The 24166-nt window shown below is 33.0% G+C and overlaps 1 protein-coding gene across 4 annotated transcripts in view; it reads left to right on the top strand.

The window, feature by feature from the left end:
* Positions 1 to 19062, top strand: part of LOC128237250 (sestrin homolog) — a 42288-nt gene extending 23226 nt beyond the window's left edge. For all 4 annotated transcript variants that reach the window (XM_052952601.1, XM_052952602.1, XM_052952603.1 and 1 more), the window contains 8 exons: positions 192 to 221; positions 3778 to 3948; positions 6775 to 6957; positions 7241 to 7453; positions 9938 to 10067; positions 11730 to 11967; positions 12491 to 12716; positions 13038 to 19062. In XM_052952601.1, coding sequence (XP_052808561.1) covers positions 192 to 221; positions 3778 to 3948; positions 6775 to 6957; positions 7241 to 7453; positions 9938 to 10067; positions 11730 to 11967; positions 12491 to 12716; positions 13038 to 13124 — 1278 coding nt within the window. In that variant the 3' untranslated portion in view covers positions 13125 to 19062. The remainder of the gene's footprint in view (positions 1 to 191; positions 222 to 3777; positions 3949 to 6774; positions 6958 to 7240; positions 7454 to 9937; positions 10068 to 11729; positions 11968 to 12490; positions 12717 to 13037) is intronic.
* Positions 19063 to 24166: the final 5104 nt, after the last annotated feature.

Below are 24166 nucleotides of genomic sequence, written 5' to 3'. Positions count from 1 at the left end.
TTAATGCATTCAGGAAGATGGGTTCAGAATTTAATACTGATTTCATTAAGGGCTTTTACAATGTATAATCATAAAAGATGTATGCTCGCTATTTTCTTTCTTGCAACAAAGACATATAATTGTTATAATATTCAGGGCCATGCAAATTATTTGTGTTTTAATGTTTATTTTTTTCTCTTGTGTATTTTCAGATTACTCCAATAGACACAAAGGATGACCATGTAAGTCAAGTTTTTCATTTTATTTACAGAATCTGATCTACAGATTAGATTTTTGTTCTTTCATGCCCTTGTAGTCTTGATGTTAAATTTTGAAGCCTGGTGAGGGGTGACCCTTTATAATGTTTGTATCATTTGAAACTTATAATATTCCATATATACTTATAACAGGTTTGTAAAATAAATACATGTCTGAAAATGTTTATTGCTGTTTGAACTTTTGTTTTCTTTTTCAACTGAAACATAAGGTACACAGAAGTTGGCTTTTTTAAAAGAAGGTGCTCACCAGGCATTTGAAATTTACATAATTGTTCATAATTGGTGTTTTCACCTTTTTGAGAATGAGGCCTGGGGCCCTTAGAATTGTGAAAAAGTGACAACAAAATGGTGAATTTACCATAGTATATTTTAAAAAATAAGAGACTGCATTAATTTTAAAGATATCTGTACTAATTTACTTATGAAGTTTTTTAAGGTATGTTAATTTTGAGTCCATTTTTTGTGAAAAGTATTTTTTGGGGGATTGTTAATGGGCTGTCAATTTTTGGGGAAAAATACTATTGTATATATTATAGAAGGCCTTGGAAGTGTTATTGTTTGGTTCATGCTTGATTTCCTTTATTTCTTGCTACAACATGTTCCTTTATTTAATCTTGCATCATCAGTGTTTTCACAGTCTTATTTTGCTGATCAGCTGTTTTCTTGTCAGTGTATTTAAATATGAATGATGCAAGAAAATACCCCCAACCCATGCTGTTAATGAATGGACAGTTCCACCCCACAGATTATTACATTGTTGTTATTGATTGGTCTGTACAATACATCATGAGTGTAATACATGGGCTAACATAAGACAGATTGTGTACATGATCAATATACATGAACCACATGCATGGTACAGTATGGTAAACAGCTGATGCAATAATAATGTTTATAAGACCAGTTTCACCCTTTTCATTCCCACTCACTATTTGTTCACCCAAGAAAAAACATATTACAGTTATTACATTTTTGTTGTGTCTTAAAGTTATTGAAAATGCTGAAATTTGGAATCGCAGTGAAAATTGAAGCTGTAATTAAAGAATTAGGTGTCGGAGGAGCATTGTTAGCTATATTAGGCGAAAACAGTAGTCCGGGAAACGAACCGGTAGACGAACACTGTTCTTAAGGTTTAAGTGAAAATTGTCTGAACAAAAATAACTGTATTCAAGATGGGATTGTCGATGGAATTTGAACTGGAAGAAGTAAGTACTTTACAAAGTCACGATGTATCGATATACCAGTACTCAAGTTCATGAATTTGCACTGTCTCATGAATGCATCGGTGTATTGTTACGTGTTTTAATGGGATGGTTAGGTAACTTTCCTACCGTTAACTTGATTGTGAATTTCAATTCATTGCTGCACATGACTTTAGATTATGGAATTTTTGTTGCACAACGTAATGATAGTTATTAATATTTACAGGTCATTAAACGATAAAAAAAATGAAGGGATTTTATTCACCTGCATTTAACCAATTATGATTTACGATACAGCGAAAGTGTTTTCCGTAAATTCAATTAAAAAATATTTCAGACTTGATCATAAAATTGTCATTATATTGCATGTGATGAACTTTTATTGGAAAACCCTTATTTAGAATTTGATAAAATGCCTATAAATTTAGTGTGTTTGAATATAATGATGATGTTATCAGTTTAATAGAAACCCATGATGACTTACCTAGGTGTTTTAAATTATCTTTTCCTCATCGGCAGTTATTTGAATAATGCTGACTTCGATTAATTTATAATATATTTATATAATATATATGCTCAAATTGAAAAAAAAATCAGAATTTGATGTATAAAAATGCCAAACATTTTTGTTAAATCATCAAAAAAACATAATTCAGTTATGAAAAATAACTGCATTTCCAAAATCGCATTTCTTATAATAAACCACAGGTGTGCGCATGATGCAGCTGCTAATGTTTATTGCACTTGGCCAGTGATAATATTGGATACAATTAAATAAGATATTTATGTTAAGCATTATTTCGTATGTAAGTAATAAAATATTCAATGGTCTTGAAATTCTGTTATTGTCTTTGTAAGCTGATGTGTTGCATAAGTTTGAATAACTCTTGCAAGACTTGTTTTAATTGTGAAGGAGTCTGTCACTCAGATAATGGTCAAAATTTGGGCAGCTGGTCACAATAAAAGTGACAAATTTATTATCAATATCAAGTAATGTTATCAGTTTTTACCAGCGTTGTTAACAGTTGTTTCTTACAGATGTGTCAATATGATATCAAAAAGGTGATGACGCAGCACAATTATTATTGATGATGGCCGCTGATAGGACATTTTTCTCGCACTTGAAAATGTAATGATGTAACAATGGCCAAGTAAAAAATGGGTTAGCTGTTTCAGTGTGAGCGTTTTTTTAAAGGTCATGCAAAAAATGAAAGCGCCATTGTTTTAGTTTCTTGTGCCAAATATGTCATTAGTTGAAAAGAAAGATTAAGTTTTGGCTATTGTAATAAATAACAAAGCCTATTACCCCAAGGAACGTTGGTACTTAATCAATATCCTATTGTTTGGCATTGTCTCAGGTTAGCTTTAAGCCTAAAGGTCAATGTAATTATAATCTGATGTAGATTAACTAAGACTATTAAGGACAGAAAAGTAATGCCTAAAAAATGTATTTGGTTCGGTTACTTTACTTACGAAATAGGCCCCGACCCTACCCTTTTTTATAGGCAGTTGGTAAAAACAAATTTAATATATATGTGTATTAATATGTAGTTATAAGCACTTTAAATAACTTTAACACATTTTTCAAATGATGACAGTAATGTTCTCATATAAAGCCTATTTAAAAAGGCTGCCTAAATTCCTACCTGTTTTTGAAAAGGAATTGTAACGCAAACCAAAAAAATTTTTTTTTGTCCTAATGTTTATAATGATGAAATTTTTCAATATCTTGATTATCAAATATTTTTTTACAATAGAAAATGTCTGTACATTATGTTATAATTGCAATTAAAGTATGGTTTATATCTAATAAAATAAGGAAAATAAATGCATAAAGGCTAAGAGTGGCAGTCTTTTACTTGATGCAATATATATTACAATTACATAAAGCATTTTAGCAATTTCAGAAAACAATCAGACTTAAATAACAATGTATGGAAAGGATGGTGCAAAAAGATCATGTTTCAAAGGGAGGGGATTAAGTTATGCAATGTCTCCTCAGTGTATAAAATACTGACATTATGTGCTCTTGTAAATGCTTGGGGTTTTTTGGGGGGTTTTTGCGTTTAATGCTCAGCTGATTCAAGTCTGGACTGCCAGTGATCAACAATCACATTATCAACGTGCACATTAGCGGAGCCATGAGTGAAACACTGATAATGCATGTATTTGAATGATAGCATGGTAGCTTGCTTCACATAAGAAAACACGCATTAATAATTGCAGTAACCATTTTCCTCATATTTCAGACGCAGACTTGTTTTTACTAAAAATGCGTAAAATTAATCACTGATGTAGGAATTTTCCTCCCTTTTCAGACCCAAATGTTGTTCATCGACGCCTTCCTGCAAAACAACAGACTGGACCATGTTACACAAGTGATGGGGTATCACCCGCATTATTTGGAGTGTTTCCTGCGGACGCAGCAGTTTTTGCTACGAGGGGATGGACCTTTGCCCTACCACTTCCGTCACTATATTGCAATCATGGTAATTATTATCAATATATTTTTAAATATTATTAAATAATTATAAAAAAAAACATTGTCTTACTATGATACGGAACCTTGAAAATGGAAAATGTTTTTATAAATACAAATTTTTAAAGACATGTTTTAAATGCATCTTAGCTTACTTGAATATATGATGGTAAAAATAAATGATTAATGAAACAACGTTTCAGCCATCAGAGTATTGTTTATACTGGTTTATTTATATTTGAATATATGTTGCAAGCCAAGCTGAATACATATGATTTTGTATTCTACGCTTATTGCTCTACGAAAGTAGTAAAATCTCTTACCAATAAAAATACAAACAAAGGATGATGTTCTTTAACAGTCATCAAAATTAGACAATTGGATGAACATGCCAGTGTGTATACACTAGTGCTTGGCATCAAAATCTTTCATCAAGTCATTTCTAGATCTGAATTGTAATTTGCAAGCCCCGAAAGCATTTTACCAGTGGAGGGCTTGCAGGCATTAATGAGGAGACAATTTCCTAAAGATTTAGTATTGATGTGGCTTGGGTCCAGTGAGGCCATTATAAATTAATTACTAGTATTTCATCCTGTTTTTAAATGGGGTCAGAGGGGGGGGGGGGGGAAACATTTTATATTTCTTAGATGGCTGTTTCACCTTTGAATATGTGTTCATGCTCTTTCTAATGGCATAAGGGATCATATACATGTGTTTCTAGATGAACCACAAACATGATTGTAATAATTCGCCTTTTTTTACATGTAAATGTTATACATTGACATCATAGGTATTGAATAAATGCCATTCCCTGACAGATGATGAAAATCCAGCTATTAATTATAGTTGCCCAAAATCTGCAAATGTAGATGTTCCCTTTGTTTCTGAGTGCTATAGAACTTTTGGGTGTTTAATTGATTTCTGATTTTGGCCCAATTCTGAAGGGTATAAGTCTGGAATTACTTTTAAATGAAATTTTCAAAATGTTTTGTGCTGTCAGGCACTATGTCATCTTAAGAAATCTTCAAAATTGGTTTAATGTTTTGGCTGAATTGAATTTCAATTTAAAGACCAGCAGCGGCATAGATGTACATGGATAAACCCGCTCTACTGTCTGTTGAAACGAAGTATAAGCAATAATTCCTTGCAGTGGAAATTTTGGCAACTAAGCTCAAGGCTTTATAAATATATATGTTTTAAAATTGGCAATAGATTTATATCAATGATTCATTCAGTAAAAATAACAATGTAAGACGAAAATCAGCTGTTCGGTTATCAAAACTGGCCTTGACTGAATTTGGTAAGGAGGTTGTTTTTTTTAAAAGGTTATTCATCTATCTTGATAGCCAAATCAAGGTCCTTCCCCCAGCTTTGGTTTTCAAAATAGCTTATTATCAGTTTAACTAAACATTGGGAGATTGCGCGACCAAATAGGTATTTTTTGGTCTGAATGATTACTTAGTTTAAACATTCACTGTTTGTACTAAGCTTACTGAGTTAAGGATGAAATAAGCAAAAATGCGAAAATAAATGAATTGTTAATATCAAATCTTGGAATGATTACGTTGCTTTATTTGGCCGCGTCGAAGGTTTGTCTCTGTGTCACGACGCTGATAGAAACTGTCAAGAAAGATTAAAAGCTCTTTCTTTTTTGTATGGCGGAAAACAAGACATCTTGATTGTTGCTACTCGCTCCGTCGGTTAAGGTTTCTGAAAGGAATGCAAAGTTTATGACCTTTGGTGGAAAAAAAAATGTTATATATATGCATAGCAAAAATGGGAGTCTGTCAACCTTACAGCTAATGGGAAAATTAAGTTAAGCGTGACTGCAACTCTATTCAAAATAAGTCGATCAAAATATGCATGATTATTTTTATGAAGGTGTGACTTGTTTATCACTTTAGCGACACCTCCGTCAAGTCACGTTGGTTTTTTCGTAATCAATGAAAAATTTAATGATATAATTGATGAATCAAATACTAGATAAAAGTTACAAGTAGTTGATATGATCATCCTTGTATTCGGACCCGCAATTTTTGTGGTACAAACATATTTATATACTGATAATATTGCGCAACATTATGCTGACTTGATTGAATTCAAATTTAAAAGACTTATCCAATTGTTAAAACCCACCCATTGTAAACGTCCACGCACAAGGGGGTACTTGAAGTTGAACCGAATGATCTTTTAACAGTTGTTTTGAACCTAAAATTATGTACCTGTACCCATTTATGTTCTACTTTAAAGTGCACAGACTGGGTTGTGCAATGATAAAAATTATCTGATATAGATTAAAGCTATATTGGAAAAAAAAATGTTTGCAATTGCGATAATACTTATATCAAAAATAATGCTAGTTATACAAACTACAAACTTGCCATAAGAAAACATTGATGTTATATTGAATGTGGATTTTATTCTAAAGAAAAATCATACAACAAAATTATTTTTTTTTTAATGATAACAGCTACTATTAAATATCATATGCATGTTTGTTATTCAAACTTAACACAAATGTGAAGATACACCAGAGTCCATTAGTTAATTAACAGATATCACACAAGCCGTCTGACCACTCCAACCAAGTCTGGTAACATTTGAATGAGACTGGTAATTTTTTCCTCCAAATTTACAATATAAACAACAAAAAATAGTGGAAATTATTTTATGATTCGTTTAAAGATGGCAGATATTATATAGAAATATCTGAATACTGATATTTCAAAACGGTGTCATTCATGAACTCTATAAAAATCTTAAAATTTGATCCCAAACCACTTGCAATTTTTGAAGAAGTATTTTAAAATAATTGACACGTGTTCTTTCGTTTCAGGCGGCAGGTCGGCACCAATGTAGTTATCTAATCAACCTGCATGTGCAGGAATTTATCCTGGCGGGAGGCGATCCAACATGGTTGAATGGCCTACAGTGCATACCGCAGAAGCTTAGAGACCTCTATGAAGTCAACAAAATTCTCGCACACAGGCCGTGGTTAATATCATCTGACCACATAGCGGTAAGTTTAGTTTTGATTTGAAAGTAAGTTTAATGAGATAGAAAAAGCCACAATTTTGTTGAAACGCTTTTGTGGTAGCAATGAGTATGAGCATCTTAATAAATTTTTTCAGAATGAAGATTTAAGACCGTACAAGACTGAATCATGTGCATTATATGCAAGAGAGCATGAAATTTTCATTTTTTCAGCATTAAACCTGTATTTTCATTTTCACAATTATAACTAAAAATTTCATGAGATGGAATTAAGATGAAAAATATAACTTGTTTTATTTCTTTTTCAGAAATTAACTAATGGAAAAGACAATTGGTCTGTGTCGGAGCTCGTTCACGCGTTGATCCTTCTATCCCACTTTCACGCGCTGTCAAGTTTTGTGTACGGCTGTGGCATAACTCCAGAGGTCGACCATGAGGGGGGGTACACATATAATGGCAAATCCTCCTCCGCCTGCAAGTCTCCCTGTCACAACAACTCGCCTTCATCATCATTCTCAGAGGTACAAATTAAACGAGGATTTTGTAGACGTTATATATAGGCAACAAAATCAAAGCTTGAATCCATCTAATACTACAAGGGATATAACATACCACTCGCCAACGGCGACCTAGTTTTGATCTAGGCGAGAGAAATTTTAAAGAAGTTTCCTTTACTTAAGTCAATTTCACTGGTCATATTTTATAATAACCCATGAAACTATCTTATCTGTATATCTGATATATACTTTATTTTCATTGATTTTATTGAATTTATAATTTTTAATGTTAAAAACACTCTTGTACTGTTCTTTTAATATGAGTTCAAAAATCTTAGGAACTTGACTTTAAGAAATTAAGTTAAGAATTGATTTAAAAAATTTATATAAATAATGGCCCACGCAGTAATATTCTCAATGAATAAACAGATAAAATACTTAATGGAAGTTTCCATCATTAGAAATCAAGTTGTATTTTATGTATTTCATGAGAGTCGAGGTTTGTAAGAATATTTATTGCATTACAAAACAACAGTTGCAAAACGGAAGTTTATGATATAAGCTATTATGGAAAGAAATGAATGAAGGCAAAAAAAGGTTAAAGTGAAGTCAATACAGATTTTAACAAATAGTCAGAGATTTTCTTGGAATGGAGTTGCAAAATGCAAAGATTTCTGCAGAACTTTAAAAAAAACCCAGATGGTTTTTTAATTTTAAATTTGAGCTTCAGGAATTTAAATCGTTTTCTGTCATAAGTAAGTTAAATAACTTTCCATGGTGAAAACAACAAATGTCTAAGGCTCACTTTGAAATTTATTAATGTTTTCCTTATTGACTTATTACTGTAATTGCTTCCTGATATTGTCAAGTCGTTGCGGTAACCTCACGGAAACAAATTGTTGAGCACTGAATATTAAAACTGGTAGCCTGAGTGGCTACATTAAACGACCTTGCTGAAATAAATTGTGTAACATTATATTAATCTAGGTCATTGTCAAATTATTTCCAAATTGATGAAATGAAATAAAAACTGGGTCTTTTGTAGATGAAAAGAGTTGATCACAAAGTTAATACCATTATTCAAGTGTTTTATCACAGCCATTTAAATGTGCTAAAATAAACTACAATCCTCCACATAGCAAATTATGGTGTTTTAATATTGGATTTTACAAGCATTACAAATGGAAAATTTGTATCGTTTTTTGTCCTTACACTATTTCTCATTCTGTAAATTTATATACTGAGTGAAATTTATCTTAAAGATAATATTCAAGGTGTCTTAATATGTCTTTGATTGCCATTTGTGCATAAGTTTAAAATGCCTTTTGATGACTCCTCAACTTGATTAATACATATTAGTTGACCTTGGCCTGCATGTTAACTGTGGGCAAATTGGTCTAATAGCGGATGTGAACAACATCGCTTTTGACTTCACTGTCGGGGTCATTTTTCGGTGATTCGGGTTAACAAGTTAACCATTTGTCAGTTATTGTTTTTACTGGTCTTACTATCTATATTTGAGGAAGTGTGTATACATAATTTCATGCAAATGCTGACTTGACAATTGTTTGCAAATTCTGACCTAACAATGGTTTGCAAATGCTGACTTAATTACAGTTGTTAACAAATGCTGACTTGACAATAGTTTGCAAATTTATGCTTTTTTACCATTACAAAACATTTTTGGCTGTTTAACAAACAAATCTCGCTCACAAAATGCTTACGTGATCAAATTATGGTAGCACCTGTAAAAACCACAGAGTTTTAATTAGGTTTGTTTACAGTAATTTCTGAAAAGCAATTTTCCTGCCAAATTTATCACTATCATAAAAATTCAAGAATTATTTAAAAAAAAATGCTTAGGCCTAAAATAAAGACATTTAGTTTGGGGATGTGTTTTACTATGTTGTTTAAAACCTTTAAACCTTTATTCAGAAGTTTATTTAACAATGATTACAATCAAGTTCTTTACATAAAGCCTTATAAAAAATGAATATTAATAAAAAAGTGCACCTACCCTACCTGATATTAAAAAAAATGCAACCCTAACCAAACCATTTTTATTTTTTTAAGCCTTAGGTTATTAGATTGCAAAAATCAACTTTCAAAAAATGGAAGCATCAAATCCAACAGTTAGTGCAAAGACATATTGTGGTATGAGTTATTAGCAACTGCATTATCAATGGGCTACGTATCTTAAGTTTATGGTTATGTATTTGATTGCACTTGCATTATTAATGGTCTATGGAGAAACTTGCTGCAGGCTATAATGTCTTGGAAAATTATGGTCTGTGTTTCTTGGAAGAAAATAATGGAAATAAACGAGTCTTGAGATGAGGGAAAAAATGATTTAATGCTTCAGTTTTTCTATTCGTATTATCAAGATGGCTTTATTATATACTTTAATTAATGGGCAAAAATGACTCCTATCCCTCCATAAATTGTTGGTCCTTGAAATACTTATTTTTTGTCATTTTTTATTAACAAACATTTCTTAATATTTTACAGAGTGGCGGCGAGTTAGGTATCAGTGTATTGATGGAGAGAATGAAGCGGCTGACGGAGACTGATAGCTCGGACATGACCTCGGAGGAATTGTTGCAACAGTTTGAGAATGTAGAAAACCAGAGCGCGGAGAGTAAGTGCTTTTAATATTCTAATGTTACCATTCTCCTACGTAAAACCATCACATTTTCAACATTTTTGTGCTGTTTTTTCTTTGATAATTATTCTTATAGGCAGATTTTCAAATAGTTCAAATACCAAGTGTTTATTTCCGAGATTATTTTTTTCGTTTGAAATAAACTCTCTACAAATTGTTGACAGCAAGATCTAATGTAAAAAAACGCTCTCCAAATAAAACAAAATACTCTCCAAATAAAACGAAATACTTAGGATTTTTTTCTTGATAATAAGCTTTGTACAGCATTTGAAATTCAAGTTGTTGTATTTTCCGGGACAATTTAAAATTGAGAGTTATGTTATTTGCCACACGGAAAAAGATTTATTTGATTTAACATCAACTACAGCACTAAAGCATTCACGCTGTCAAGTGCTAATGTCTTCTTTGCAGCAATTCTATTGAAGCAGTGTTTTTGCCCGCTTTCATTTGATGCAATGTAGCATGCAAATTTTGCATTATTGGCCAAAAAAGTTGAAATAAACGTTGACAGATAATATTTCTGCTTGCGCAACAACGTTTGACATTCAAAACTTTTTTTACTCGTAATTTATAACAGGCAAAAATGTTGATACAACTTTTTTCACAAAGGACGTACTTTTATTTCCACCATTAACAATCTTGTGAGGAAATTTGTTAAGGGTTTTTTAACGTACTCTGTTGTTTCTTTGGAGCATAATTTTTTGAGACAAAAGATCGGCATTTAACTGCACGCCTTTGCTTAATGGCTGTTCCGAATTTACAACATTTACACCCATATAGCACTTAAATTCAGCCTTGAAAAGGTGAAAAACGGGTTGACAAACGATAAGGATGACATTTTTTGTAGTTGATGAAACAAACAGAATTGTGATGACACCTAACATTTTCGGTTTATCATGCTGTTTTAACAGCTGTTTTCAAAAATGCTAGCTAGTGCATTATTTTGTTGTCTCGGCTAATTTTTTGCACCCTTCTTGAAGGTTAGGAAATTGATACCAAGTGTTTGTCTAACTTTAAGTCAACACATGCTTGATGTTAATCATAAAAAGATGTCAGCTGATGTAAGTGGGATGTAAATGTTAAGGGACATTTAAATGTCAAAAAGATTTCTTTTATCACACTCATTTTTCAATGCATCTGATCCCCCCTCTCAGTGCATAAAAAACTAGTGTACACAGTTCCTTGCAGATGTCAGAAATCAAGTGCTAAACTTTAGAAACAAGAACATTTAGTACTTAAGAATTGAGGAGAAAGTTTAAGGAAAATTATCTAATCGTATAATCTTCTCTGTTTTTGTAAACTTTACCTGTTTGCCAGTTTTGAAAGAACTTGTTTAAACAGCCTCCCTCTTACATGGGTTTTTGATGATCATTAGTAAAGTGATATACCTTTGACATTCACTAAAAGATATAATTATCATGATTCAGCCTCCCCGCCCTTCTTCCCCCACCCCTTTCACTTAAGAGGTTGTGAGTTTGATCTCAAACAGAAGAATTCCCTTATGGTCTCTCAGAAGGGTTGACAGTATCTCACAGCCTGGACAGAAGAAATTAACATTATAAAAATACTCTCTATTCTCATACATGTAAATATACTTTATAATAAATAGACTTATTTATGCACATTTTCACCAAACAGTCGCTGCCAGTGCACACATCCCAGCACCAAAGAAGGATGTCCTAAAATTCATAAAAGAGCCGGACTTTGTATACCAAGACTTCGCCAAGCGGAGCAACGCCAGTTCGATCCCCTCATTCCGGGCACAGGAGTACACGTGGGAGGATCATGGATTCTCGATGGCAAATCGATACTACTCCGAAATCGGGACGCTTCTTGATGACAAATTCACATGCGCCTATAACCTAACCTATTACACGTAAGTTTAGTTTAGGGTTTTTTTTGTTGAATTGTTTTGGTAGATGCAAAGTAGAGATTTATTACACGCTAGATTTAGTGATTTTTTTTGTTGGATTGTTTTGTTACATGCAAATTAGAGATTTTTGTGGAAAAGTAACATGAATAATTGACAGTCTGCCATCTTGATAGCAGCTTTAATCTTGATAGCATAATGTATTTTATTCATGAAGGTCGTTTGGTTGTAGGTAAAACAATGATTTCAGTATTTCCCTTTGATGGTCGGAAATAAATATCCCATTGTATGGCAAAAGAGCCTATTCTCCTACATGTAAAAAAGGCCAATTAACCCAGACAAGATCTTTGGTATTTGATTTCATAATAATTGTCCAAATACATGCGATCGAAAAACTAATAATAAGACTCTTGAATGGTGCGATGTTTTTCATAAATATATAAATCGGTGAGTGTAGTTCTGATATTGTTTGGGTAAATATTGCCAAAATAAAAATAATTTTTAAAATGAATGAAAATTTATGTTTCAGAATGGGCGACAAAATGAATGTGGACACAACGATGTACAGACGAGCAGTGTGGAACTACATTCACATCATGTACGGCATCCGTCATGATGATTACAACTACGCGGAAACAAACCAAATGCTGGAACGGAATATGAAAGCGTACATCAAAACGGTGACTTGTTACCCAGAGCGCTTGACGAAGAAAGAATATGACAACGTTATGAAAGAGTTCAAACACTCCGAGAAGGTAAACAAATTACGTTTATTCTTTGAAAGAATACTTTATATGACGAAGAATAAAATAAATTTCATTACTTTGAAGAACAGTTATCATGAAATTGAATTATGTAGGTCCTTGATTCAAATCTCAAAGAGTTTGTTTGAAAGGCCCAAATTCTAACAAGAGGAATCAAGTTTTTCAACAATCACTGCTAACTTAGCAAGCCCCGAATGCCTTTTAGTGTGCAGGGATGAGTATTTGTGCTACTTTTGACGACTGTAATTTATAAGATTTTTAAGGTTTTGCAAGTTTAATCAGATAACATCATTTTTTTAATTGCTTTTTCAGGTTCATGTGAACTTGATGTTGTTGGAGGCGAGGCTACAGGGGGAGCTACTGTACAGTTTGCGTGCGGTCATGCAGCACATGACCTGAACACCCCCTAGTCATAGACCACCCACCCTTCTGTGACCTGCCCCATGCTTCCATCAGGGTGCTACAATCTTCCCTTCTGTATCCGACGATCGATCAATTCTACAGATCGATCAATTTGTTATGAGATGATTATCGACTCCTTGGTTGTTGAATGATGATTTAATATTATTATCGGATATTTCTGAATACCAGTAGTTATGGGACAATCGTCAATAGTAATCAGACGAATCGTTATTCATGATTGACATATGTTATCGGATAACCATCACCGGTTATCGGACGATTGTTATTGCTTATCGGATGATCATCAATGATTCGCGTAGTCACCAAGGACTCTTGGCCAGTGCACTCACATATCGTTATGCAGACTTCAGCATTTTGGACAATTTGTCGTTTGTATTATGATTTGAATAATACTTATTAGTAGTGTTACTGTAATATATATTATGAATAATTTAATTTGACCGATTTTGTTGTAAAAGTCAAAATTTTGTTCAATTGTTACTTTGAAATAATTTAGATTTTTTTTATTCTGTTTTTGCTTATTTTGTTTTAGTATCCAGTGAAGAAACTGGGCATTATTATAAGTAAGTGTTCATCGATTGATACAGGTAGTGTGTGGTTTTGTATTAGCAGTCAAAAACAAATGGCAAAATTTCAAATTTTGTACTATTCCAGTTTCTCCTATAGTTAAAGGGAGGGAACTCTTATGTGAAGTTTGTTTTAAATGACAATCTCCATGCAGTGGTTACTTCCCTTGGTATATATATTTATAACAAAAAAAATATTTAAACAATGCTTAAAAAGTCTTCAGTTTATATTAACATAAAAAACATTATTTTAAATGTATTAAAAAAATAAGTTTTTTTGTCAGATGTTGAAATACTGTTGAGTCATCATTAGCAAAAATCCCTGCTTAGGAGATTGTAAAAAATGAATGTGATTATTGATTATTGACCTTTGTTGGGGTCAAAATCTGTGATAGCTTAGTATTTTGTTGTCTATTATTTCGTTTTTTGGCCTGCGAACAAATCGTTCAAATGGTGACTTATGTGATATATGCTATGTATAGGATTTTTTGATGTTTTGAAATGTAACTGTTCGAAGAAATCAATTCATCAAATTTTCATGGGGGGAAAAATAAATATTTTATTTAAAGATATAATTATCTACTCTTAATACACATTTTTATGTACAGTGCTTTATTATTTTTTTATTATTCGTTGCTCTATAATTAAGATAAGATAGTCTGGAGTCAGTTTTGAATTTTGTGATATGCTACCATTTTGAGGACTTCATTTTAATACACAATACTATAACATGTTAAAATACCATCTATTATTAGGAAAAAATTGCTCTTAAATATTTAATTTTTGATTGAAATAATTCCAATTATAAAAGAGACATATTTCCATGATTTAAAAGACCACGAATTTCAATGATAAAAAAGAAATGAATTTCTATCATTTAAAAGAACACAAATTTTCATGATTAAAAAAAATAATCTATCATTTAAAAGAACAAGAATTTTTATGAGAAATATATTCCATAAGGAAAAATAATTTAAAGAAAATCAATTTTGTAAGGTAATGAACATGAAAAGAACCATGCTATGAATCTATGAGTGCTTTATCGTAAATCAAATGCAAGTTTGAAATTATATAAAAAAATGTTTTCTATATATATATTATTTTTTTCTGGGTGTGATGCAACTTGTAATTACCTCAAGTTAATCTTCCAGTATTACTGATACTTTACCTTTGAAAATTGTGTCTAACATTCATGGTAATCCTGGAGGGACTCGGTCACAGATTTGATGTTGGAAAACATTCTTTATTATAACTTCGCTTAAGCTATTTAACGGAATTTTATTAATAATCACCAAACAGCAACTACCAAATACTCATTTGATCAGATTCTTATAATTTTAATCTTAAAATATTTTCTTTCTTTTTTAAATCTATAGCGTACGAACCCTTTTCGGCAAAAGAAACAATTTTTTTGCAGTTTAAATAAATGTTTAAGTTCAAAGCTATGAAATAAAACAGTTATGATGTTTAAGTATTGAAACAAGCATTTTGGTCAAACACTGAAAATATAATTTTTCCAATACCTAACCTTTTCAAATGTGAAAGGGTCCCTCTAGAAATGCGACTAACATTCATCTTTTTCTACTTAATGATCATTAATAAGTTAATTTTTGTTACGCTTTCTAAGAATGAATTTGTTTTCGTTTAAAGGAACTAGTTCACTGAGATTGTGATTGTAATAGTTGTGTCAATTTTGATCTAAAGAGTCCATGAGATTTCTGGTTTTAACATTTGTACAGTCAAAATTCTATAAACGGTGGTCATTATATGAAAATTACATTTTCAGTGTACTTTAAGATAATTACCAATTTAGCAAAAGTTCACTGTAAAATTTCAAATCATTTTTTCAACTTACTTTAAAATTATCAAATGATAAAAGATAATTACAAATTAAGCAAATTTTCACTTTAAACAAATTCCATTCAACTTTTCTTTTGAAGTCATCAATTGATGGAAAAAAATATGTCTCATTTCATGTTTTGCCGTTTTAATGTCTCTCGTCATATTAGGGTAAAATACCCAACATGTATTATCAATTATTATTGATGGTTAGCATAGATTCATCATGAAAAGAAGGCTAGTCTTTAAACATGGCATGGCTGTGAATTTTTTGTGTACTTTCGGGTGGATTAAGGCTTTATATTCATGTGTTCATGCACATTCATACGTTTGTAATTTATCAAATTTCGAGGTGTTAAAGCTGCATTCTCACAAATTGACAGTTTTGACTTTTTTTATAGTTTTTGTCTCAGAATCAGCTTATTTTGGCATCGGTGCCTTCAGTTCAGTCATATAAGATAGCTAACTAAAGAACAGATTTCAGTTGTTTGGAAAACTGCCGAAAAACTCACTTTTCCTGAAAGCACTCAACGCTTTTAGCTATAAAAGTTTAATTTTTGAACGTAAATATAAAAAAAACTGCAATATGCTATTTTGTCACCAGTCTTAATATCACTGGTTTCCAGATATTTAGACAAAAATTGGTTCATTCCAAGACAAAAAAAATTTTTTTTAAATTGTCGAAACAATTAAACTGTGAGAGTGCAGCTCTAAGGCATAAAAAGGATGTACCCGTTCCTAGTAGTTTAGACCACCATTGTTAGATTAGGCCAAAAATAGTATATTGTTTGTTTGATGTTTCACTTCGGACATTTTAAGGTATGCAGGTAGGAGATATTTTACTTTCTAGCCGCTTAGTTTCGTAATGAAAAATGAAAACAAAAATAGAACCACCAGATACGCTGAAAAGTCTCTTTTGGGTTTCTGTTTTTTTTGCGAGTCAGTTGGGAAACTTCAAACAAACTTTAATTTATTGTGGCCTTAGTTATAATCGTACACTGTTCTATAGACATTTTTGGTACAGTTTGTATATCTTTATGGAGCCCTTACCAGGTTGGCTTTCTTGGTTGGTATAATGCTTTCTTAAATTGTTCGAAAGACCACACTTATTTTGTGGTAACACACAATCTAGATTAAACTCAAAAGACCGAAGGTTAAGGTATCGGATGTAAAATGACTGTCTGAACATTTAAGACCCAGCTAATTTTTGGTATGGAGAGTTGAAATTAATATTCAATCCATTAAAGAATTTTTTGTTGATGTACAAAAGCTGCGAAATATAAGTGCAATACTGCAAAAAGGCAACTTACATCAGCCTCTCGAGTTATAAACTCGATATCTTGTGTCACCTGTCCAACTTCCTGTTTACAGTCTTTCATCAGAACTTGGTATCAAATGTACTCACTGTCTGTTATACATGATGTCAAATGGTCAAAATTGTGCTTTCTTCCCAAAAAGTGTGCCACTCCCATTTCCCTGTAGAACGCCCCCTGTACCTTGCCCCCTCCCCCTCGTGTCTGTTCTCTATATAACGGAGCTTGCAATCTCACTCTCTGTCACTGTGATAGATCTGATTTAACTTACCTTATGGTGGGCTCGGCCCAAGACGGACATACCTATCTCTATTTTCATATTGAGTTATGTCCATATTGCGTTGAGCCCACACATTATGCCATCATCTGAAACCCACTGTACGAATTACGATACCACTCCATATTAAAACAGAGTGTAATACAGTACTAGTACTGTGGGTTTCCATGGCAATGTCCTTGTTTAAAAAACCTGTGGACTTACGCAACAGTAATAAGAGCCCGGAAAAGTTTTAAAGTATGAAAATGATCCACAGAAATGGAAGTACTAATAATTATCAATCGTATACATGTTGGCATATTTGAGGGCTATTTTTTTCAAAATTAAAATATTTTATTTGTTGGTTACTCCTTGCTTTTAACATTCCAGTGTGTTAAACTATGTCACTTTTTTGTTATAAGAACTCTTTTCAGGCTGAAAAATGTAACATGCTAATTATTTATTACAAATTTGTGCTAATTGTTATTTTCAACAAAAAAATTAGAGCTAAGATTATGCTTTATTGTTAAGTGATTGGCTTTTGGCTACAAAACGTCATCTCAAAATCTTCATGTTTGTTATTCATAACCTTCTATTAGTGTTTTGGTGCATATCTTGCTAAATGAGGACAATATGACTATGTATATACATGTTTATATTTGATGGCGAGTATCATAAGATATCTTGCCTAGTTGTATTGCTGTATATAGTAATGTATAGTGTTATCGTAAGAGACTTTGCCGTAATTGGAAGAGATCTTGCTGTTATTGTAAGAGACTTTGCCTTGAGCGGAAAAGACTTTGTCGTTATCGTTAGAGACTCTGCTGTTATCGGAAGAGACTTTGCTGTTATGGTGAAAGACTTTCCCATAACCGGAAGAGACTTTGCCATTATTGGAAGAGACTTTGCTGTTATTGGTAGAGACTTTGCCTTTATCGGAAGAGACTTTGCGATTACCGAAAGACACTTTATTGTTATCGGAAGAGTCTTTTCCGTTATCAGAAGAGACTGAAATGATGTACATGTATGTACTTAGGCTGATGGTAGCTTGTTGGGTATGTGAAAGTTTGAGGTTGGCTGCATTTGGGGATAAAAACTGCACTTGGGCGTCCTATTTTCATGTTTGTTATAAATAGTTATCCCATTATAGTTCCAAAGAGACCTATAACTCATTCTTGCCTGTAGGATATAGAATATTTTGCTTGTAAAGCATTATTGCACTATTTGTGTTGTGAATGGTAAATTAGCTTTCACATTTTCGTGGAAGTTACTTTACTTGGGCTTAGAAATTAGTTAGTTGTCTACTGTTATCAGCTTTAAAACTGAGTTAATTCAGTCTTGCGTTTATCAAACTTTGATGAGTTTAGGTCAGTTTTACCCCAACTATGCAGTCAATTCAAATTACCACTACAAAAAACCCACTTGCTGAAATGTGCAATATTATTTTTTTATACTTTCTTGTATTTTTTTTTAACAAATGGACATTATTTTTCAACACATGACATGATAACATTACAATGTAAAATAGCTGGAAAAAAACAGTGATTTTTTTTTTGTTATTGAAAAAGGGAAAGCTTTGTTAGATTCCATCTTGTTTTTGAAGTTATCGAATATTGTTATAATTTTGGCCAAAGGCATGTATTTGCTGATATTGCCAATAAAATGAAACTAAAACTGATTAGTGATAAACATCATGAGTTTTATTGGAAAAACTGTTAATAGGAAATATGTAAATATGATACGCTTGGCTATGTGATGAAAATCAGTACCCCATAATACCCATATATGTAGTGTGATCAAGGTTTTTGCATTTTAGCTTTACATTGTTAGAAAAGCAATCAAAAGGCCATGTTTTATGAAGGCTAGGGTGATAAGCCCCGCCTTTCTGTGCTCTCATTTTAACATCTGAAAATAAAGGAAATAAAAAGAAAAAAACACAATTGCTTTTGTTGATATATCTGTTGCCTCTGTAATCTGTTTGTCGAAATCTTGATGGCATTGTCCTCTTTGTGGTATGCTTAACTTTAAACAAGATCTTCAAATAAAACTTGGCACTCATGTTGCCAGAGATGTACAGCAAGGTCAGTCAAGTGGCTTTAACAATTATAGAGTGGTGTCCCTTGTTCTGTTGAGGAAACAACAACATGAGCGATGCCGTTCGTTCCATTGCGCTCTTGTAAAAGTTAGGCTTTACATAGTTGGGTAAGCCATCAAAAGGCCATGTTTTATAAGGCAATGTGATAAGCCGAGCCTTTTTGTGCACACATTTTAATTTCTGAAAATATTATGTGCTCGCTTGTTCGTCCAAATAGGGTATTATGGTGATAATGGCCTCAATAGCGTCATTTAAAGGCCTAGTTTTATCCTTCTATAACTGACCCCCCCCCCCCCCCCCCCCCCCCCCCCCCCCCCCAAAAAAAAAAAAAAAAAAAAAAAAAAAAAAAAAAAATAACTAATATACACAATCTCTGTGTATTGATCTTCATCTGATTGCCTAATTGTCTTATCAGAACACGATCTGAGTATCCAGCTGTGCAGTTTTGGAGGTTTTATTATTGCAAATTGAACCTTCACGGCCCTGAGCCAATTGACAAATAAACAGAAACTTGGCCCCTACGGTGACATCAGTGCAATTAGCAGGAGATTCACAGCAGGGTATTGTAATGCCAAACATTCCTTAAACTAGACCTTGAAGTCTTAGTGCAAACACTAACATCAGACACTTTCACCATTCAAGGTATTCAATTAAAACTTGGCACAAACGTTACAAGAGGCATTGCGCTCAAGTACAGAAATACCAACCACTCCAGCTTTATTAAAAAAGAACTTGGCACAAATGTTGCCAGAGATATGGTACAACTTTGGCAGCATTCAAATAAACCTCGGCACACATGTTTCCGAAGACATTATACACATGTACAGCAAAGCCCATAGCTCTGGTTTTATTATCCCCCGTGGATCTGAAGGTTTTGGAGGGAGATATTGTTTTGGCGGTGTCCGTCTGTTTGTCTGTCCGTCCAAATTTTCTATATGGAACCATATTTTGGTATGGATTGGATGGATACTGTTCAAACTTGGTCAGAATGTTCCTCTTGATGAAATCTAGACCGCATTTGAAAATGGGTCTCATTGGGTCAAAAGCTAGGTCACTAGGTTAGATCTTAGAAATATCTTTGGAACAAACTACGGGTTTAATATTTGGTCAAATATTGAACAGAATGGTTCCCTCCATGAACTCTTGGACAATTTTTAAACTGGGCCACATTCAAATGTAAGAAAGAAATCTTTGTAACATACTACGGACAAGATATCTTATCCAATATTTATGAAACTTAATCAGAATGTTTTCCTTGATAAAATCATTGACCAGTTTGAAACTGGGTCACCTGCGGTCAGAGACTAGGACACTTAGTCAAATAATTGTTAAATCATTTCCGGAACCCAAAAGTGGTAATGATTGGTCAGACCTTATTCAAACTGTCGTCCGAATGTTCCCCTTGATGTAATCTTGGTGTACTTAAAAGTGGGTTACATAGGGTAAAAATGGTTATTATGTCAAGTCTAAGATAATTCATGGGTACAAACAGATGCAATATTTTCGCCCCAATCGTGATGAAACTTAATCAGAATATTTGCCTTGATAAAATCTTCGATATGTTGGAAATTAGGTCACTAGGTCAAATTAGAAAACTCTTATGAACCCTCAAGATATTATATTTTTGCAATAATTCTGGTCCAATATTTATAAAAACATAATCAGAATGGTTTCCTTGATGAAAACAATTATTAGTTTGAAACTGGGTAACGTGGGGTCAGGGTTAGATCTAAATGCGACACTATAAACACTATTATTTCGTTTCAAACAATTGGAAAAGAACACTCATATCTCATATACAGTCATAATAAGAGTCCATCAATCTGCAGTCGTATTGCATGTTTCGGTTCAAATATTACACCAACACTTGACATCAACTTCGCCCTATCAGTTCAACGAATTTGCTTTATCAACAAAATATTGGCACGCATGTTGCCAGAGACATAACGCACATGTACAACATGGCCCATAACTCTGCTTTAAAATACAATAAACCTCGGCACACATGTTACCACAGGCATTACGAACATGTATAACAGGGGCCATAACTCTAGCTTTATTTAAATAAACCTCGGCACACATGTTGCAAGAGACATAACGAACATATTCAGCAACACCCATAACTCTAGCTTTAATATATTTTATGCCCCTTCCTTTCGGCGCTCTTGTCAGCCGTGTTAATCGGGCTTGCTTTTTTGAAGCGCGGTTGTATATAAACCATCATGGGAAGATATGTCGCACTTAAAATAGGTGCTCTTATCTCAAAGTTCAAGGTCACACTTTTAGGTCAACAATATGGTTCGTTCAGCAAATAGTTATGCCAATTCTTCGGATTCCGGTCAATCTTCACAGAACTGAAGAGCACCACTTGCATCAAGTTTTGGCCCTCATCTTAAAGGTCACGGTCACACTTGAAGGTCAAAAGTGTTTTTTTAGGATTTATAAAAGGTCTGCCCGAGGCAATTGCCTGTATTATAGCTTGACCCCGCCGTGTGTTCCCTTACATTTGAAAGTGGAATATGAGTTGTAAGTGACTGCAATTCCACGTGACAGGGGCGGGAAGAGGTTTTGGCATAAGAGGGAGCGTTACCTTGGGGTATAACCTTTTGACTTGTGTTCCTCCTTCAAAACCGAATTTGATTGATTTAAACTATTGGCAGGTGGGTGTGGGGGTACTCCTTAAGAAAATTTTAACAAATTCTTGTAAAAAATGGTGCAATTTGGGCGTATTTTATTACTGTTTTCCCCTATACTGAAATAAAAAGTGAATTCGGACGATTGTTATTTATTATTTGATTTATTTATTTATTTATTTATTTGTTTGTTTGTTTGTTTGTTTGTTTGTTTGTTTGTTTGTTTGTTTGTTTGTTTATTTATTTATTTATTTATATCTTTATTTATTAATCTATTTATTTATTTATTTATTAATTTATTTATTTATTTATTTATTTTTTATTTTTTTTATTTATTTTATTTTTTTTATTTATTTATTTTTTATTATTTTTATTTTATTTATTTATTTATATATATATATATATATATTTTTTTTTTTTTTTTTTTTTTTGGGGGGCGGGGGGTCCCTTGATCCGCTAGTGAGTGGCATTTAGACTGTCCTAAGATAAATTTGGGAACTTGTTACACTGAAATCAAATGTTGTTTATTGCTATATTTGAATTGATCATTTTGTGAAGAACTAGAGGTGTGAAATATCTTCATTCTAAATACATAAATGCTATTCTCCTGATCCTAAATGGTCGGACTATGTTATATACGACCCAGTGATTTACAATGTGGATTTTAAAGCCAAATTTCGTGCCTCAACCTTAATTATTCAATAAAAATGGAGACTCATCCATACTTCAGAGATTTAAAGCGAGCGTGATGGGAAAAAATATCATGCATGTGAAATTCGTGATCTCATCGAAATGGCAAGGTCACTCAAGGAGGTCAACATTGCCGAATATTTATTCCATCACCCATATATCTTTGTCACTATTCATGAGATTTCAACCAATTTCATAATGATTCTCGATGTCCTGCTCATAACTTTCATCTATTAAATTTACGATAAAGGGATTTCAATCAAACTTCACATACATATTGTTTATGATCAACGATATTGACGAACAATTTTTCAATTTCCTTTTATTATAATTCCGACTACAGAGCACACATGTTAACTAAATGCTTCATACTTTGTATAAGTATTCTTGGCATTTGATATCAGAAAATTATGCATTCTAACAACGCACTTAAATGCAAGCTAAATTTAGCAATGGAAATCTATCTTAATATTAAAGCTGCACTCTCACAGATTGAACGTATTGACAATTTTTCATTTTTTGTCTTGGAACAAGCCATTTTTTGCAAAAATCCATGGAAACCAGTTATATAAGACTGCTGACAGAAAATTAGATCGTAGATTTTTATATTTAAGTTCAAAAAATAATGTTTTATGCATTATTTTTTTTTTAAAACCGTTAGTAACGGTTTAAGCCATAAAACATTACTTTTCGAACGGAAATATGCAAATCTGCGATCTGATATTTTGTCAGCAATCTTTTATCATTGGTTTGCAGATATTTACGCAAAAATTTGCTCTTTCCAAGACAAAAAATATAAAAAAAAGTTGTAAAAACGGTAAATCTGTGAGAGTGCAGCGTTAAGAATGGCCCAGAATGGACTAACGATGCTCTGCTGTCTATATTCTACAAGGGATGTCACTCATTTAAATTAGCATTCGTTGTTTTCGTGGGTTCTTTTATCAGGACAGCTAGATAGGTTTTCGTACTTAGCGTTGACGCTAAACATATGAACAATTTGGTATTGCCTTATCCGAAATCTCACTTTTTCATGGTTATAAAATCATATAAACGAAGAAAAGGTCAAATACATGTTAAGCGTTCAAATAAACATTTTAGCCGTGTGTGGCCACATTAATAGCTTTGACGTGAAATCAATGAGAGTGTGTGGTATGCGTAGGTGGGAGGTACGTGGTCATCGTTAACTATGACTTGTGTTCATGATAATGATAACCATACGGCCAATGCGGAATGTTTGTTCCAGATTTGTTATATCAAACATAACTTCGGCTATGCGAACATGATACTATGTTTAGGACCATTTAGGATTTACACCAGTCAATTGTAACCACGCCCCACGGTACGGGGAATACCGGGGGCTTTGATTTTCGACCCAGCCAATCCAAGGTAAAATCTCCGTATTGCAGGGACAAAATGCTGGTAAAATCCCCGCCAGATCCCACCGCACCCCGGGGACATCCAAGGTAAGGCCCATCCCCCGCTATTTTCGGCGCGAAAACAAAAGGACCGTCTTTACTCGGCACTGCGGGGCCACCTGGAAGGTAAAAACACGGCCCATTTCACCCGCTATCCCCGGTATATCTTCGGACCTGGGGGTGGGAGGGGAGCTTACAATTTACTGGTGCA

This window comes from Mya arenaria, chromosome 6 (assembly GCF_026914265.1).
Source record: "Mya arenaria isolate MELC-2E11 chromosome 6, ASM2691426v1".
Lineage (NCBI taxonomy): Eukaryota > Metazoa > Mollusca > Bivalvia > Myida > Myidae > Mya > Mya arenaria.
The sequence above is the reverse complement of the archived record's forward strand: the minus strand, read 5'-3'. Positions and strand labels throughout refer to the sequence as shown.